The sequence below is a fragment of the Rhinoraja longicauda genome, chromosome 5 (genome assembly GCF_053455715.1).
Source record: "Rhinoraja longicauda isolate Sanriku21f chromosome 5, sRhiLon1.1, whole genome shotgun sequence".
NCBI classification, from domain to species: domain Eukaryota; kingdom Metazoa; phylum Chordata; class Chondrichthyes; order Rajiformes; family Arhynchobatidae; genus Rhinoraja; species Rhinoraja longicauda.
Genome location: NC_135957.1, coordinates 50339354 through 50356598, shown reverse-complemented (window position 1 = coordinate 50356598; position 17245 = coordinate 50339354). Strand labels below are relative to the sequence as shown.

The following is a 17245-nucleotide window of genomic DNA, read 5'->3' as shown; positions in this document are numbered from 1 at the left end:
TCGGGTTCCTATTAAATCTTTCCCCTTAAACCAATGTCCTCTGGTACTTGATTCCCCTTCTCTGGGTAAAATGCACATTTTCCCCTCATGATCTTATAAGTTCACCTCTATAAGTTCACTCCTCATCTTCCTGTGCTCCAAGGAATAAAGACCTAGCCTGCCTAACTTCTCCCAATAACCTCTGGCCCTCGAGTCCTGGCAACATCCTTATAAAATGGAATCTATATTAAAAAATCTATCCTTAAAGTACATGTGAAAGAAACACACTTTTCATGACTAATTTAAATGGTTGCATTGGTAAGAATCGGGAAGTAATCAAACCAGCTTTCTAAGGAGCAGACAATTCATGTTACAGAGGATGAATGGACAACTTTTTAAATTTTGGCTCAGGTCTGTGCTGATTCAAAATGCAGCATAATCCCAAGGAAAGTAGTCCTCTGAATCTCCCCCAAGTGACATCCAATTTGTGAACCTAGTCTATGAATGGCAGCAGGCAATTCAATCATAAGGAGGGGTAACACAGCAAACACTGCTCCTGTCATTACCGAGCATCTCAACAAACAACTTTTCCAGCATGCTTTGGGACGGCAGTCAAAAGCAGAAACCATGGCAAGTTTATTTCTCCCTCCCTACCCAAAAGATATATTTATTTCCCTTTCCCTTTCCATGCATATCTATTACTAGCCATATTGCAATCAACTATCAATGATATATTCGTGCCTCTTGTTTCACGCTGACTTGTGTTTTATTTAATAACTGACGTATTAATGGAAGTCAAACCATCCCACTGGTTCCGAGAATCTTTCTGCAAAGTTCTGCATATTTCCAATGAGAAAAGAATCAAACTTCAGATCGTCAGAACCCAAGAAATTCAGCAGATCTATTCCAGGAAAAGGAGAATATACCTGAGATTGGGAAATGACATACAATTGGTCAGATAGAACAGGACACAAAAATAGCTATCTTAAAATAAACTGAATACTATCTACATAATCAAATTTATTTAGACAAATCCATGTGAGTGAATAATTTCATGAATAGCAGAATTATATAACAATCCACACAATACAGTCGTCAATTGCTAAATATCAACGGTAATTTATGTTCTTTAGTATTAGTTTAGTTCAGTTTAGAGATACAGTGCAGAAACAGGCCCTTCTGCCCACCGAGTCCGCACCGACGAGCAATTCCCACACACTTATACTGTCTTACACAAACTAGGGACAATATACAATTATATCATGCTAATTAACCTACAAACCTGTACATCTTTGGAGTGTGGGAGAAAACCCATGCAGGTCACGGGGAGAATGTACAAACTCCCTACAGATAAGCACCTATAGTTAGGATCGAACCCGAGTCTTTGGTGCTCTAAGGCAGCAACTCTACCATTCCTCCACCATGCTGCCCCTTTGTTTCTTTGTGATATTAATTATTGCCTCACTACACAATGAAACATTTGTAACATATTTTAAAAATTGTAACAATATGTCCAACGTTCTCTATAGTTGTGTAACTTTTGTCATAAGTAATCATTTCTTCTTAATTCATTGCTGAAATGCTTTTGTCAAAGCGGCAACCAACTTTCTTCCTCCAGCCGATGGATCAGTTTTATCTTCCGAGTGGCAGCAGTTATTGCAGAGTAGAATAGCTTTGGAATTTGTCCTTGCTGCCCGAAGCTACCTGGCCGCTAACGTTGTAGCTCTCTGAAAGATCAGAGCAGGAGAAAAGTTAATGGCTTAGATCGAGTACCAATGCCATATTAATGCACACCATTTTACTGAGTCATCTGCTTTCTTTATTGCAGCATTGAGTTGAGCATCAGCTGTAACATACAGCAGCAACCTTCTGTGCAAACAAACCATTGGGGTCAGCAGACTGGGCTGAGAGTAGTGACGAGAGAAAACCAAGGTAAGGTTTTCAGATGAGAGATAGGATGGAGAAAATATGCAGGGGGGTTTGAAATGTCCATCGGGTCAAGGAGGACTCCGAGCATGTGCACTCTGTGGCCCAGCCTGGGTCTCAGGTAAGAGCATAGAACCCTGTGCTGAGGCACAGATTTATTTTGATGTGGATGCACAATACGTTCTGACAGTCCTGGGAATCTGACAAATGGTCCTTCTTAACTTCATGCTGAACACGCATCAAGTCGGGAAGCAGGTGGGTCAAAACAAGCTGATCACTTCACACTCAACATGGTTCGATTTGATTCTGGATACTTAAAGCAGGCAGAAGCCTCATTAACCTTCCCAAATCTGCCTCCTCTCATGGCTGATCTCAACAGGATCTAGCAGTAGTTGTAACTGGATTAAGGTTGGCAATGCAATCAAAGAATTCATGAGTGCTTTCCTGCTCTGCAGCAGCGGGTTTGAATTCAGGGAGGCCTTGACAACAAATCTGAGGAGTTTCATTTGTGAAGCGAGAATGGGCAGAGATGCAGTTCCCTGCACCCATTTCCTCCCACCGTCTACCCGCACCCACTACACGTTCACCATCTCTCACCCTGAACAGAAGGTACATCTATCCATCACCCACACACACAATCTCATCCCACCCGCCTTCACACCATCCCCTCCATTTGGTAGTGTGATTGTCTGATGGCTTCTCTTTAAGAAACGTATTCATGTGTCTCAACTGTTAAAATTACCCTATACCTTTTCCATCATAGGAAGGCATAAAAAATATTTTGAAATGCTGTTTTCTTGCAGAACTCTGCGAACAGACTAAAATCAGGCCTGAGATGCCAATTTAATCACAGACTTAGACTTCAACAAGACAAATTCCTTCTCCAGTAAGTGACAGCTTTCTATAACAAAATCAAATTTTCAACCCAGCTGTGATCAGTTTTATATTTATACTTACTTTTTCTCCCAGGAATTACAATACCAGCCTTGGAGCGAAACCTTCCAGCGGAAGAAGTCTGGACAGACTGATAAAGTAAAGGGTATGGTGTTAATACATGAAGCAACCTATCTTACTTCTAATTCCTTCTCCAAGAGACCTTCTGAACTTTCTCAGCAAATGAACATAATGCAATTTAGATTTACACAAGATTAGCACCCTCTACACCCTGTCCCCAACTGGGAGTACAGGCCTGTGCTCCAGAGGAAAGCCATCAGGAATAGTTTTGTTTCGATGACACTTGTCCTGGGGTTTAAGATGGGTGGGGAAAGGGGAATAACATCTCCTTGAACTCTGAGGTCATCACTCCTTCTTGTGGACTAGGCTACTTTCTTTCTTTATTTCCATTCATGATGACCCCCCCCCCCCCCATGTTGGCAATCAAACTGGAAAATATTTGCTGCTTCAGAAACAAGTATCACCTTCCATACATGCGGAACCAGCATTGCATACAATACTCCAGATGTGATCTTACAGTTATAGTTAGTTACAGTTATAACTTCCTCACCCTGGAACTTATCCCACCCCTGACACACTTTGCAATGACGGGCACTGGCCACAAACTGTCCTACTTCAATAATGATTATTTCATGATTTTGTGTAATTGTTTAAAAATCTGCACAATGAAAAGAAATGAAGTGGAAAATCAAATATATATTCTGAAAATCTAAATATAGTGATGTGCATGCAAACTTAAACACCGACTGATATTACATTATTTTTTTAACAGCTGTTTTAATGACCGTGTGTCCTGTGAGCTATTCAGTACCTGATTCAACTTCACACGGACACATATGCACCAGAGATTCAATGTTGTTTCTCACTTTCTCCTTCCACAATCCTTGAACCTGTATTACTCCATAAATCAGGACAGGAGTGAGGACATTAACAAGTTTCAGGAGAGGAGACTTTGCAACACAACGTCGCACACAATTTTAATTTGCTGAAAGATTGTTGTTGGGGCAGGTGAAGTTGGGTGGGTAGCCCATGCTGGCACCTCCTCTATGTATCATGGACTGAAAACTCCCAAATTTTTCAAATCTTAAATCCCTCTCTAACGCCAATGGAGTGTCTACTGACTACCTCTCCTCTGTATCCCCTGTAGCACAGAAGCTTTTTGCTGCTTGAGCCCACTTCCAGGAAACGTCATTTCTCTCCATTTCTCTAATTAGTTTAGTTTAATTTAGTTTTGTTTAAAGATACAGCATGGAAGCAGGCCTGTCATCCCATAGAGTACACACCAACTATCGATCGCCCATTCACACTAGTACAGTTATCCCGTTTTCTCATTCCCCTACACAATATGGGCAATTTTTAAAGAGGCCAATTAACATAGTCGAGTCAAAAGTGTTTTATTGTCATATGTCCCAGACAGAACAATGAAATTCTTAGTTGCAATAGCACAACAGAATATGTAAAGATGGTACTCTGTAAACAAAATAACCTACAACCCACATCTTTTGGATGTGGGAGGAAACCAGAGAACCCGGAGGAAACCCACGTTTTCGCAGGGAGAGCATGCAAACTGCACACAGACCGCACCCAAGGTCAGGATCAAACCTGGGACTGCAGCACTGTTAGGCAGCTCCACCAACTGCGTCACTGTGCCGCCTTCTAATAGTCTCTACCTTCAATTAGAAACTAGTGCAAAATCCATTTTCTGACCTAGTTTTCAACTACTTTTCACCAAATCCCTGACACATCTTTCTGTTTCATAACATGAACAATCGGTTGTTTTTATTCTTTCAGCCTTACCCTTGTTCGGGAAGACAATCTACTCAAAGAGAACTTCTTCAGTAAAGCTTCTCGCACCTGTGTTTGCGGCAGAACAAAGTATTATATTAGGTAAGTTGAAAAAAGACATATTACAGAAAAACTGGTTAAAAAAAACAACAGATGTATCTCACCTTGTTATCCATGCATGTTCCAAAGATCAAAATGAAGAATCCCTGGAAAATATTTTTAAGCAGTTAACAACTTTTAAAACTTTCAATCGTTTTGTAACATTCCATTAAATGCTGAGCTGACAAATTGATCAATTGGGTTGAAGTAGGTTTTAAAAATTAGGGTTTTTTTACAAGCGGCAATCTTCAAAGCTGTTATCAGAGTCACAAAAATTGTACATCTTATCTCAGAATCCTGTCCAGTAATTTTCTTACCACAGATATTAAGCTTACAGGCCTATAGTTCCTAAGTTTTTCTTAAATAGAGACACAACATTAGCCATCCTCCTGTCATCACCAACGATAATTAATATAAGATAGACACAAAATGCTGGAGTAACTCAGCGGGACAGGCAGCATCTCTGGATAGAAGAAATGGGTGACGTTTCGTGGCGAGACCCTTCTTCAGAGATCTCAATCAGAGCTCTTGCAATTTTTTGTCTATCTTCCCACAGGTCTGGGTTATTTATCTACTTTTATATTTTATGGCCAGCACCTTCTTGACTGTAATGTGGACTATCCTCAAGACATCACCATTAAATGTCCTACATTTTCTAGTCCAAATGTTTTTCTCCCAATAAAACCAGGAAATATACATATACATACCAGCATTACAAGATGAGAGTTTTAGTAATATAATAGATTATCTGATGGGTATATGGAATGAGTTGACGGAGGAGCTAGTTGATGCAGGTACAATAACAAAGTTTAAAAGGCACTTGGACTGGCACTCGGATAGGAAAGGTTAAGAGGGATATGGGCCAAATGAGACTAGCTTAGAAGGGGCATCATGTTTGACATGGATGAGTTGGACTGAAGAGCCTGTTTCTGTGCTGAATGACTCTCTCTCCCTCTATCTCTGAATCTGTGACACTTTGATTAAAATTGTGGTTACACTTTAAATATATATCCTTGCTCCCCAGCAAGCACATTGAGATGCCCTGTAAATATTGAAAGTGCAATTTGAAGAAATCACACATGAAACAGTGACATGAAAATCAAAACAATACTGCAGGAGCAGGAAACCTGAAATTTAAAAAAAAACCATTAAGTGCTGGGATTACACGGGAAGCAGTATCTGTAGAAAAACAACTAGTGTTAACTTTTTAATAGTGTCCTTTCATTGACATTATGAAGCATGGGCTGTCAAGTAAACTAATTCTGAACGATGTCTGAAGAAGGGTCCCAACCCAAAACATTGCCTATCCATGTTCACCAGAGATGCTGCCTGATCCACTTATTTGCTCCAACACAGGGTTGATCTTTATAAGCCATCACCTGCAGTTCCTTGTGTCTACAAGAAAATTAATCTTCCCACAAAGCCGGCTCTGTTGGGCTCATAGATGTAGTGGTCACAACGTATAGAAAAGACAGACAGGTGGGCAGAGGGGGTGGGGTCGCTCTGTTGGTAAGGAATGATATTCACTCCCTTGCAAGGGGTGACATAGAATCAGGAGATGTAGAATCAGTATGGAAAGAAATGAGGAATTGTAAGGGTAAAAAGACCCTAATGGGAGTAATCTACAGGTCCCCAAACAGTAGCCTCGACATAGGGTGCAAGTTGAATCAGGAGCTAAAATTGGCAAGTCGCAAATGTAATGCTACGGTGGTTATGGGAGATTTCAACATGCAGGTAGACTGGGAAAATCAGGTTGGTACTGGACCCCAGGAAAGGGAGTTTGTGGAGTGCCTCCGAGATGGATTCTTAGAACAGCTTGTACTGGAGCCTACCAGGGAGAAGGCAATTCTGGATTTAGTGTTGTGCAATGAACCTGATCTGATAAAGGGAACTCAAGGTAAAAGAGCCATTAGGGTGCAGTGATCACAATACGATAAGTTTTACTCTACAAATTGAGAGGGAGAAGGGAAAATCGGAAGTTTCAGTATTACAGTATAGCAAAGGGGATTACAGAGGCATGAGGCAGGAGCTGGCCAGATTTGACTGGAAGGAGGCCCTAGCAAGGAAGATGGTGGAACATCAATGGAGGTATTCCTGGGAATAATGCAGAAGTTGCAGGATCAATTTATCCCAAAGAGGAAAGATTCTAAGGGGAGTAACAGGCACCCGTGGCTGACAAGGGAAGTCAAGGACTGCATAAAAATAAAAGAGAAGTATTTCATAGCAAGGAAGAGTGGGAGGCAAGAAGATAGGGAATATTTTAAAGAGCAACAGAAGTTAACTAAAAAGGCAATAAGGGGAGAAAAGATGAGGTACGAGGGTAAGCTGGCCAATAATATAAAGGAGGATTGTAAAAGTTTTTTTAAGTAAGTGAAGAGGAAAAAAAATAGTCAAGGCAAATGTGGGTCCCTTGAAGACAGAAGCAGGGGAATTTATTATGGGGATCAAGGAAATGGCAGACGAGTTGAACCAGTACTTTGGATCTGTCTTCACTAAGGAAGATACAAACAATCTCCGAGATGTTCTAGTGGCCAGAGGTCCTAGGGTGACGGAGGAACTGAAGGAGATTCACATTAGGCTGGAAATGGTGTTGGGTAGACTGATAGGACTGAAGGCTGATAAATCCCCAGGACCTGATGGTCTGCATCCCAGGGTGCTTAAGGAGGTGGTTCTAGAAATCGTGGACGCATTGGTGATCATTTTCCAATGTTCTATAGATTCAGGATCAGTTCCTGTGTTTTGGAGGGTAGCTAATGTTATCCCACTTTTTAAGATAGGAGGGAGAGAGAAAACGGGAAATTATAGACCAGTGGGGAAGATGCTGGAGTCAATTATAAAAGACGAAATTACGGAACATTTGGATAGCAGTAACAGGATCGTTCCGAGTCAGCATGGATTTACGAAGGGTAAATCATGCTTGACTAATCTTCTGGAATTTTTTGAGGATGTAACTAGGAAAATTGACAGGAGAGAGCCGGTGGATGTGGTGTACCTCGACTTTCAGAAAGCCTTCGACAAGGTCCCACATAGGAGATTAGTGGGCAAAATTAGAGCACGTGGTATTGGGGATAGGGTACTGACATGGATAGAAAATTGGTTGGCAGACAGAAAGCAAAGAGTGGGGATAAATGGGTTCCTTTCAGAATGGCAGGCAGTGACTAGTGGGGTACCGCAAGGCTCGGTGCTGGGACCGCAGCTATTTACAATTTACATTATTGACTTGGATGAAGGGATTAAAAGTACCATTAGCAAATTTGCAGATGATACAAAGCTGGGTGGTAGTGTGAGCTGTAAGGAAGATGCTATGCGGTTGCAGGGTGACTTGGACAGCTTGTGTGAGTGGGCGGATGCATGGCAGATGCAGTTTAATGTGGATAAGGGTGAGGTTATCCACTTAGGTGGTAAGAATAAGAAGGCAGATTATTATCTAAATGGTGTCAAGTTAGGAAAAGAGGACGTACAACGAGATCTGGGTGTCCCAGTGCATCAGTCACTGAAAGGAAGCATGCAGGTACAGCAGGCAGTGAAGAAAGCCAATGGAATGTTGGCCTTTATAACAAGAGGAGTTGAGTATAGGAGCAAAGAGGTCCTTCTGCAGTTTTATAGGGCCCTAGTGAGACTGCACCTGGAGTACTGCGTGCAGTTTTGGTTTCCAAATTTGAGGAAGGATATTCTTGCTATTGAAGGCGTGCAGCGTAGGTTTACTAGGTTAATTCCCGGAATGGCGGGTCTGTCAAATGTTCAAAGACTGGAGCGGCTAGGCTTGTATACACTGGAATTTAGAAGGATGAGAGGGGTTCTGATCGAAACATATGATTATTAAGGGGTTGGACACGTTAGTGGCAGGAAACATGTTCCCAATGTTGGGGGAGTCCAGAACCAGGGGCCACAGTTTAAGAATAAGGGGTAGGCCATTTAGAACGGAGATGAGGAAAAACTTTTTCAATCAGAGTTGTAAATCTGTGGAATGCACTGCTTCAGAAGGAAGTGGCCAATTCTCTGAATGCATTCAAGAGAGAGCTAGATAGAGCTCTTAAGGATAGCGGAGTCAGGGGGTATGATGAGAAGGCAGGAATGGGGTACTGATTGAGAATGATTAGCCATGATCGCATTGAATGGTGGTGCTGGCTCGAAGGGCCGAATGGCCTACTCCTGCACCTATTGTCTATTGCCTATCGTCTTCATTACTCCCTTATGGTTCACATTCTGCAGACTGAAGGAATTATCAACTTAGGACATGTAGGACAATGGATAGGACAGGTTTAGAGGGATATGGGCTAAACACAGGCAGGAGGGACTAGTGTAGATGCAACGTGTTGACCGGTGTGGGCAAATTTGGCCGAAGGGCCTGTTTTCACACTGTATGATTCTGTTTTCAACCTGTCAAACACGCTTAGTTCATCTTCATTGTTTTACCCAGATTATACTTTATATTTATAACTATGCAATTGTACATTTAAGGTTAGAAATCATTTATAACACTTACTTGAAAAGCATTGAGGATTGTAAATATATAATCAAAAGCAATATGCGAGTTCTCTTGAAACGTTGGTATTCCAAATCCCCATGTGAGTCCAAGAATTGGAGTTAGCACCACAATGCTCCTCACAATTTGTTTAAATGTTTCTCTCTCCTCGCTTTGGCCCCTGTGCCTATTTCCAATTGTTGGTCGTAAGAGCTTAAATATGACCACAAACAGAACAACAACATTGCTTGCAATGATAGTCAGAGCAGGTATAACAAAAGCAAGTATCGGATATTTATCCCTCCAGCCGAGCCAACAGGCATCATCTCGTATATAACCGTGTCTTGGATGCGTAGCTCCGATGGTGATGACCGAGATAATTAGTGGACATAGATAGCCAACACTGAATGAGATTCCCATCATAGTTGACTTACTGAAATCATGGAAAATGAAAACCAAGCGATATACAAGTAGAAGGCCAAGTGCCAACATCCAAAAAAATAAGGCAAGATAGAAAAAATGAATGAAGAACGTTGCAGCCACACAAGCTCCTGTTTTGGGCTGTACAGAGGAAGCCACAATGAACCATACGTCTGCTATCAGCAGGTTTATCGCAATATTCAGAATTGCAACATGGCGAGTGTGTGATGTTTTGTTCTTGGTCACTTGTTTCCATACTACTGCTTCAATAATAATGGTGATTAGTAAGCTGGCGAGTGAAATGGCAATTCCAATTTGGGTTATAACTTCCAAAGCTTTGTTGTCTTTACTTAAAGGGGACATTAAAATTGAAAACGATGTTAAATGCTCACAGGAGCAAGCGATGATGTCTCCGTCATGACTAGTATTACAGCCTGAATCATTCCATGCGCCTTCTCCAGCAAAATCCCAAAATGCGCATTTAGCAGTGTCAAAATCAAGTTCAGAGTTCCTTGGTGTGAACGTCATATTTATTGTAATTGGTCTGTTACGGTTTAATGTTATTGTCATAACTAGACCATTAATTTGAAATAATCCGCCAAAGACTGTAGAATTACGTAAAATATCAATCCATGTTGGATATGTAAGTATGACAACAACATTATCTTCATCAGCTTTAAATTCGTTACCAGAAATGAAGATAGTAGCACTTAAATTATTATAGTCTGTAATGTTAAAATTCTCAAAGGTTACATTAATGGAAGAGTGATTTTCACTTCGAACAAGTTTAATAGCGGTGAGCTGAAGATTAGTTTGATTAATTTCTATAGTGCTATTTGTCAGATTGAGCCGACTAGTAAATGTCTCCACTGCCTGTAATAATAGAGAGCTGGGGTTCGTGTTATTTGGGTTATTTGTGTTATTGAGAACACTCCATGTGTTTACTGAGGCCATAGAAATCACGGCGCTTACAATTTGCAAAAAATTCTGAAAAACACAATGGAGAACTTTATTAATTACGCAATCAAATGCAATCCACAACTAGTCAAATATATTTTTTAAAGAAGATACACAAAGATAAATACTAAAACATAAAGCAATCTAGAATTGTTCTGTTTATCCACAAAGCCTGTCCGCACGCAATGTCTGAAGCAAATTAACGAGAACTTTACAGCAAGCCACCACACTCCACCCTCCAAACAGTCACAGAATCTTTAAGAGACACTAAAAAAAGCTGTGGTCAGTAACGAAAATTAAAGTCAGAAAAAAGACCACTCCTGAAAGTTATGTTTGCTTTGTGTTCACTTATTGCAAATCCCCATATTTGTTTGCACCATGTGATCCTTGCCTCAACCACAAACTTCCACAATTTCCCTAAGGAAGCTTGCAGTGACACAACCCAGGCCAGCAACACATTCCAGCTGCTTAGGACGCTCCGGGAAAAGAACAGCCTCTGCATTATTCTTGTTGCGCTTTTCTGAACTTACCCAGAGCTATTATACCCTCAGCCATGTAAGGGAATGTGCCCCAGAAGCAGTCTATTCAAAATCTGTAATCCTTGACAAGTATTAAATGGTTCTAGAAATACCACTCAATATCCTGTTTATTTTCCCAATGGGTTGACCATGACACTTAAGTGACATAAATATAGATCATCTTTTTTTTCCCACCTGTTTCCTGTATTGCATCACTTTAATAAAAGCTTCATTCTATGTTGGGCCTATAAATATGCATTGCTTTCTATTTAACCAAAGCAACTGTTTAACCTATTTTCCCATCCCAGAGACCATTTCACATCAAATTTAATTCTAAACCTTGTTACTCACCATGACTATAAAAATTACAATCAAAGCACAAGTGTTAGCCACAGCATCCAATACCATTCCCTACCAACAGACCTAGTGATTTATACTATGCTGGTTATTGACTGGAGCCAATTCTCAATCCAAGGCATAACATTTTCACTGATTTAAGGTAGACATTGCAGGTGGCACCCCATAACAAGAGGAAACATTGCAGAAATTATTAGTCTTGCAGAGCTGGTAGGATAGGAGGCAAAGACAATCCCAGATGCAAAGAACCTACTTCAACCATATATGGAAACAGAACATCTTATGCAGAAGGACACAAGATGCTGGGAGCAGGAGTTGGTCACTTCAGCCTCTCAAACCTGCCCTGCCATTCAATACGAGCGTGGCTGATCTGCCAAAGTCTTCCTCTTCTTTCCCGTGCCAATTCCCGATAGCCCCCAATTCCCTGTTCTCTCAAAAGTTTATCCACTTCATCTTTAAACTCCCCCAATGAACTACTCTCCACAAATCTCCAGAGTTGAGAATTCCAGAGATTCTTAAGCAGACTGTGCACTTGCCGTTCATTGCTAAACCATTCTATATGAAGACGACATGGTGTGGAAAACTCAGAGCTTTCCCTGACAGATGCATATTCTTACCGTCAAATCCTTTTCATCGACAGATATATTGGTTTCTGAAAATGTGGTCAATATGGTTACAACAGCTTCTACATTTCCAGGTTCAGCGATGTTTTCATCATTTGAGACATCAGATAATTCCTGAAGAAGACTGGAAAAGTTCGCTGCCACTTCAATGAAGGTCAACTGAGAAACAAACGCAGAAATAGGATATAAAAAGTTGCTGGACTGGGAAAGATAAGATGGTAAATGTTCCTTGTGCGGCTCACTGATGAGTCCCAATCTATTTGCTGCCCAGTCCCCAACCACCATCCCTTCCCTCCATTCCCATCAAACCAATTCCAATGGATAGGCAGGATCCTGGGAAAAGCAACTCACTTTTAAAGGCTATTGTCAATTGGCGGAATGTAGAGTTGCTGACTTACAAAGGAAATCAAAGTTGTTCCAAAGAACACTGACTGTGAGGGATGTTCAGTTAAGTTTAGTTTAGTTTAGAGATGCAGCGCCAAAACAGGCCCTTCGGCCCACCGGGTCCGCGCCGACCAGCGATCCCCGCTTTCGTGGATCAACACCATCCTACACCCACTAAGGACAATTTACATTTATACCAAGTTAATTAACCTACAAACCTGTATGCCTTTGGAGTGATGTGATCTTGGTTTAGTTTAGTTTGAGATACTGCACAGAAACAGGCCCTTCCGCCCATCGAGTCTGTGCCAACCAGAGATCTCTGCATATTAACACTATCCAAACACACTGGGGACAATTTACACTTGTACCAAGCCAATTAACCTACAAATTTTTACGTCTTTGGAGTGCGGGAGGAAACCGAAGATCTCTGAGAAAACCCACGCGGAGAACCGTAAGGCAGCAACTCTACCGCACTGCCACCCATGCTCTGATGCTCCAATATCTTTTTTTAAATCAACAGTGAATCCACACTCACTCTTAAGGCGAGCAACTTGCTACAAAGACTCATGACTTTCTGCAAAACAGAAACGCTTTGTAGCAAGTTGTACTCTACAACACTACACAGAGGCCTACAATTTACTGTGTTGGTCCTGCACTTGTTCGATGTCCCAAAATGCACCACCTCATACTTCTCTGTATTAAATTCCATCAACTATTCCTCTGCCCACCTGGCCAATGGATCCAGTCCTGCTGCAATCATTCACAACCATCTTCACTATCTGCAAAACCACTAACTTTTGTATCATCAACAAACTTGCTAATCTTGCCCTGTATGTTCTCATCCAAATCATTGATGTAGATGACAAACAGTAACAGGCCCAGCACCGAACCCTGAGGCATACCACTAGTCACAGGCCTCCAGTCAGAAATGCAACCTTCCACCATTGCCCTCTGCTTCCTTCCATGGAGCTAATTTGCAATCCATTCAGCTATTTCTCCTTGGATCCCATGCGATCTAACCTTCCAGAGCAATCTGTCCTTGTGGCCTTTTGCTGTCCTTATCCATAACTATTTTAATGCTCATAGTACTGTGGCCATTGATCACCACCAACATTTCAGTCACTTGCCCTTCCCAATTTACTGGAAACCAAATCAAGCATCGGCCTTCAACCTTGAAGGGCCGTTTACATGTTGAATAAGAAAACTTCCCTAAACACATTTTACAAATTCCACCCTGTCCAAGACCATGACTCTATATAGGGAAAAGTTAAAATCGGCACTAAGATAACCCCATTACTGTTCTATTAGTGTTGCAGCCGCTTCCTGGCATATTTGCTCTTCTAATTCCCATCGCGTAATTGTGGGCCTGTAGCACACTGCCAGCAAGGTGATCATGCTCTTTTTATCTAGATGGGATAAGAGAGTAAGGTCAGGGCCAATTGTGACCGGTGTGAGTGGGGAGGTCAATACCGAAGTTAAAGTGTAGTATTTAAATGCGCGAAGTGTAAAAAATAAAGTGGATGAGCTTGAGGCTCAGTTAGACATTGACAAGTATGATGTTGTGGGAATCACAGAGACATGGCTACAAGAGGACCAGGGCTAGGAACTGAATATTCAGGGGTACACAACATATAGAAGAGACAGACAGGTGGGCAGAGGGGGTGGGGTCGCTCTGTCGGTAAGGAATTATATTCACTCCCTTGCAAGGGGTGACATAGAATCAGGAAATGTAGAATCAGTATGTATAGAAATGAGGAATTGTAAGGGTAAGAAGACCCTAATGGATTCTTAGAACAGCTTGTACTGGAGCCTACCAGGGAGAAGGCAATACTGGATTTAGTGTTGTGTAATGAACCTGATCTGATAAGGGGACTCGAGGTAAAAGAGCCATTAGGAGGCAGTGATCACAACATGATAAGTTTTACTCTACAAATTGAGAGGTAGAAGGGAAAATCGGAAGTGTCAGTATTACAGTATAGCAAAGAGGATTACAGAGGCATGAGGCACGAGCTGGCCAAATTTGACTGGAAGGAGGCCCGAGCAGGGAAGACGGTGGAACAGCAATGGCAGGTATTCCTGGGAATAATGCAGGTTGCAGGATCAATTTATCCCAAAGAGGAGGAAAGATTCTAAGGGGAGTAAGAGGTACCCGTGGCTGACAAGGGAAGTCAAGGACAGCATAAAAATAAAATAAAAGTATAACAGCAAAGGAGAGTGGGAAGCCAGAGGATTGGGACTCTTTTAAAGAGCAACAGAAGATAACTAAGAAGGCAATACGGGGAGCAAAGATGATGTACAAGGGTAAACTAGCCAATAATATAAAGGAGGATAGTAAAAGCTTTTTTAGGTATGTAAAGAGGAAAAATATAGTCAAGGCAAATGTGAGTCCCTTGAAGACAGAAGCAGGGGAATTTATTATGGGGAACAAGGAAATGGCAGACGAGTTGAACCGGTACTTTGGATCTGTCTTCATTAAGGAAGATACAAGCAATCTCCCAGATGTTCTAGTGGCAAGAGATCCTAGGGTGACAGAGGAACTGAAGGAAATCCACATTAGGCAGGAAATGGTTTTGGGTAGACTGATGGGACTGAAGGCTGATAAATCCCCAGGGCCTGATGGTCTGCATCCCAGGGTACTTAAGGAGGTGGCGCTAGAAATTGTGGACGCATTGGTGATCATTTTCCAATGTTCTATAGATTCAGGATCAGTTCCTGTGGATTGGAGGGTAGCTAATGTTGTCCCTCTTTTTAAGAAAGGAGGGAGAGAGAAAACAGGAAATTATAGACCAGTTAGTCTGACATCCGTGGTGGGGAAGATGCTGGAGTCAATTATTAAAAAACAAAATTGCAGAGCATTTGGATAGCAGTAACAGGATCGTTCTGAGTCAGCATGGATTTACAAAGGGGAAATCATGCTTGACTAATCTTCTGGAATTCTTTGAGGATGTAACTAGGAAAATTGACAGTGGTTGTGGTGTACCTCGACTTTCAGAAAGCCTTTGACAAGGTCCCACATAGGAGATTAGTGGGCAAAATTAGAGCACATGGGATTGGGGGTAGGGTACTGACATGGATAGAAAATTGGTTGACAGACAGAAAGCAAAGAGTGGGGATAAATGGGTCCCTTTCAGAATGCCAGGCAGTGACTAGTGGGGTACTGCAAGGCTCGGTGCTGGGACCGCAGCTATTTACAATATACATTAATGACTTGGATGAAGGGATTAAAAGTACCATTAGCAAATTAGCAGATGATACAAAGCTGGGTGGCAGTGTGAATTGTGAGGAAGATGCTATGAGGTTGCAGGGTGACTTGGACAGGTTGTGTGAGTGGGCAGATGCATGGCAGATGCAGTTTAATGTGGATGTGTGAGGTTCTCCACTTTGCTGGTAAGAATAGGAAGGCAGATTATTATCTGAATGGTGTCAAGTTAGGAAAAGGGGACGTACAACGAGATCTGGGTGTCCTAGTGCATCAGTCACTGAAAGGAAGCATGCAGGTACAGCAGGCAGTGAAGAAAGCCAATGGAATGTTGGCCTTTAAAACAAGAGGAGTTGAGTATAGGAGCAAAGAGGTCCTTCTGCAGTTGTACAGGGACCTAGTGAGACTGCACCTGGAGTACTGTGTGCAGTTTTGGTCTCCAAATTGGAGGAAGGATATTCTTGCTATTGAGGGCGTGCATCGTAGGTTTACTAGGTTAATTCCCGGAATGGCGGGACTGTCATATGTTGAAAGACTGGAACGACTAGACTTGTATACACTGGAATTTAGAAGGATGAGAGGGGATCTTATCAAAACATATAAGATTATTAAGGGATCGGACACGTTAGAGGCAGGAAACATGTTCCCAATGTTGGGGAAGTCCAGAACCAGGGGCTACAGTTTGAGAATAAGGGCTGGGCCATTTAGAACGGAGATGAGGAAAAACTTTTTCAGTCAGAGAGTTGTAAATCTGTGGAATTCTCTGCCTCAGAGGGCAGTGGAGGCCAATTCTCTGAATGCATTCAAGAGAGAGCTAGATAGAGCTCTTAAGGATAGCGGAGTCAGGAAGTATGGGGAGAAGGCAGGAACGGGGTACTGATTGAGAATGGTCAGCCATGATCACATTGAATGGTGGTGCTGGCTCGAAGGGCCGAATGGCCTCCTCCTGCACCTATTGTCTATTGTCTATTTTTCATCTCCATCCATCTACCTACACTGGACAAACCATCAGTAAAACCATCTCGGTCAATTGTCGTGACGTTCTCCTTAACGTAACTCTCCCTCCACTGTTACCTCCACCTCCACTGTTACCTCCACCTCCACTGTTACCTCCACCTCCACTGTTACCTCCACCTCCACTGTTACCTCCACCTCCACTGTTATCTCCACCTCCACTGTTACCTCCACCTCCACTGTTACCTCCACCTCCACTGTTACCTCCACCTCCACTGTTACCTCCACCTCCACTCTATCTTGTCTGCAAGATCTGTACCATGGAATGTTAAGCTGTCCCTCCCTTAGCCAGGTTTCCATATTGACTAAAATGTCCCAGTTGCACGTTCCTTTCCACATCCTGGATTCATCTATCTTACCGTTCAGGCCTCATGGATTGAAATAAATGCAATTTAATCGGACAGTCCTTTTTCACTCCCTGCTGTGCTCCTGCCCATTTAGTCGACTGAAGTTGCTTTCATCGACTTCCAGCCTATCGCCTGCTTCACTCCTGCATTGGATTCCACCCCCTGCTAATCCAGTTTAAACCATCCCAGGTACCACTAACAACCCAGCCTGCCAGGAT

The 17245-nt window shown here is 42.1% G+C and overlaps 1 protein-coding gene across 1 annotated transcript; it reads right to left on the bottom strand.

Moving 5' to 3' along the window:
* Positions 1-764: 764 nt before the first annotated feature.
* On the bottom strand, positions 765-16980 carry LOC144593915 (adhesion G protein-coupled receptor F5). The gene is made up of 6 exons (XM_078400047.1): positions 16741-16980; positions 12078-12242; positions 9230-10615; positions 4809-4850; positions 4657-4713; positions 765-905 (listed from the first exon to the last, which is right to left on the bottom strand). Exons 1-6 carry the CDS (start codon positions 16978-16980, stop codon positions 765-767), a joined length of 2031 nt encoding a protein of 676 aa, XP_078256173.1.
* Between the last annotated feature and the right edge of the window lie 265 nt (positions 16981-17245).

Coding starts and splice junctions, on each gene's coding strand:
- LOC144593915 (XM_078400047.1), bottom strand. CDS start 16,980: ATGGAAACCTGGCTAAGGGAGGGACAGCTTAACATTCCATGGTACAGA. Junction 10,616..12,077: donor TCGATGAAAAGGATTTGACG/GTAAGAATATGC, acceptor TGTGTTTTTCAG/AATTTTTTGCAAATTGTAAG. Junction 4,851..9,229: donor CAATCCTCAATGCTTTTCAA/GTAAGTGTTATA, acceptor AATATTTTCCAG/GGATTCTTCATTTTGATCTT.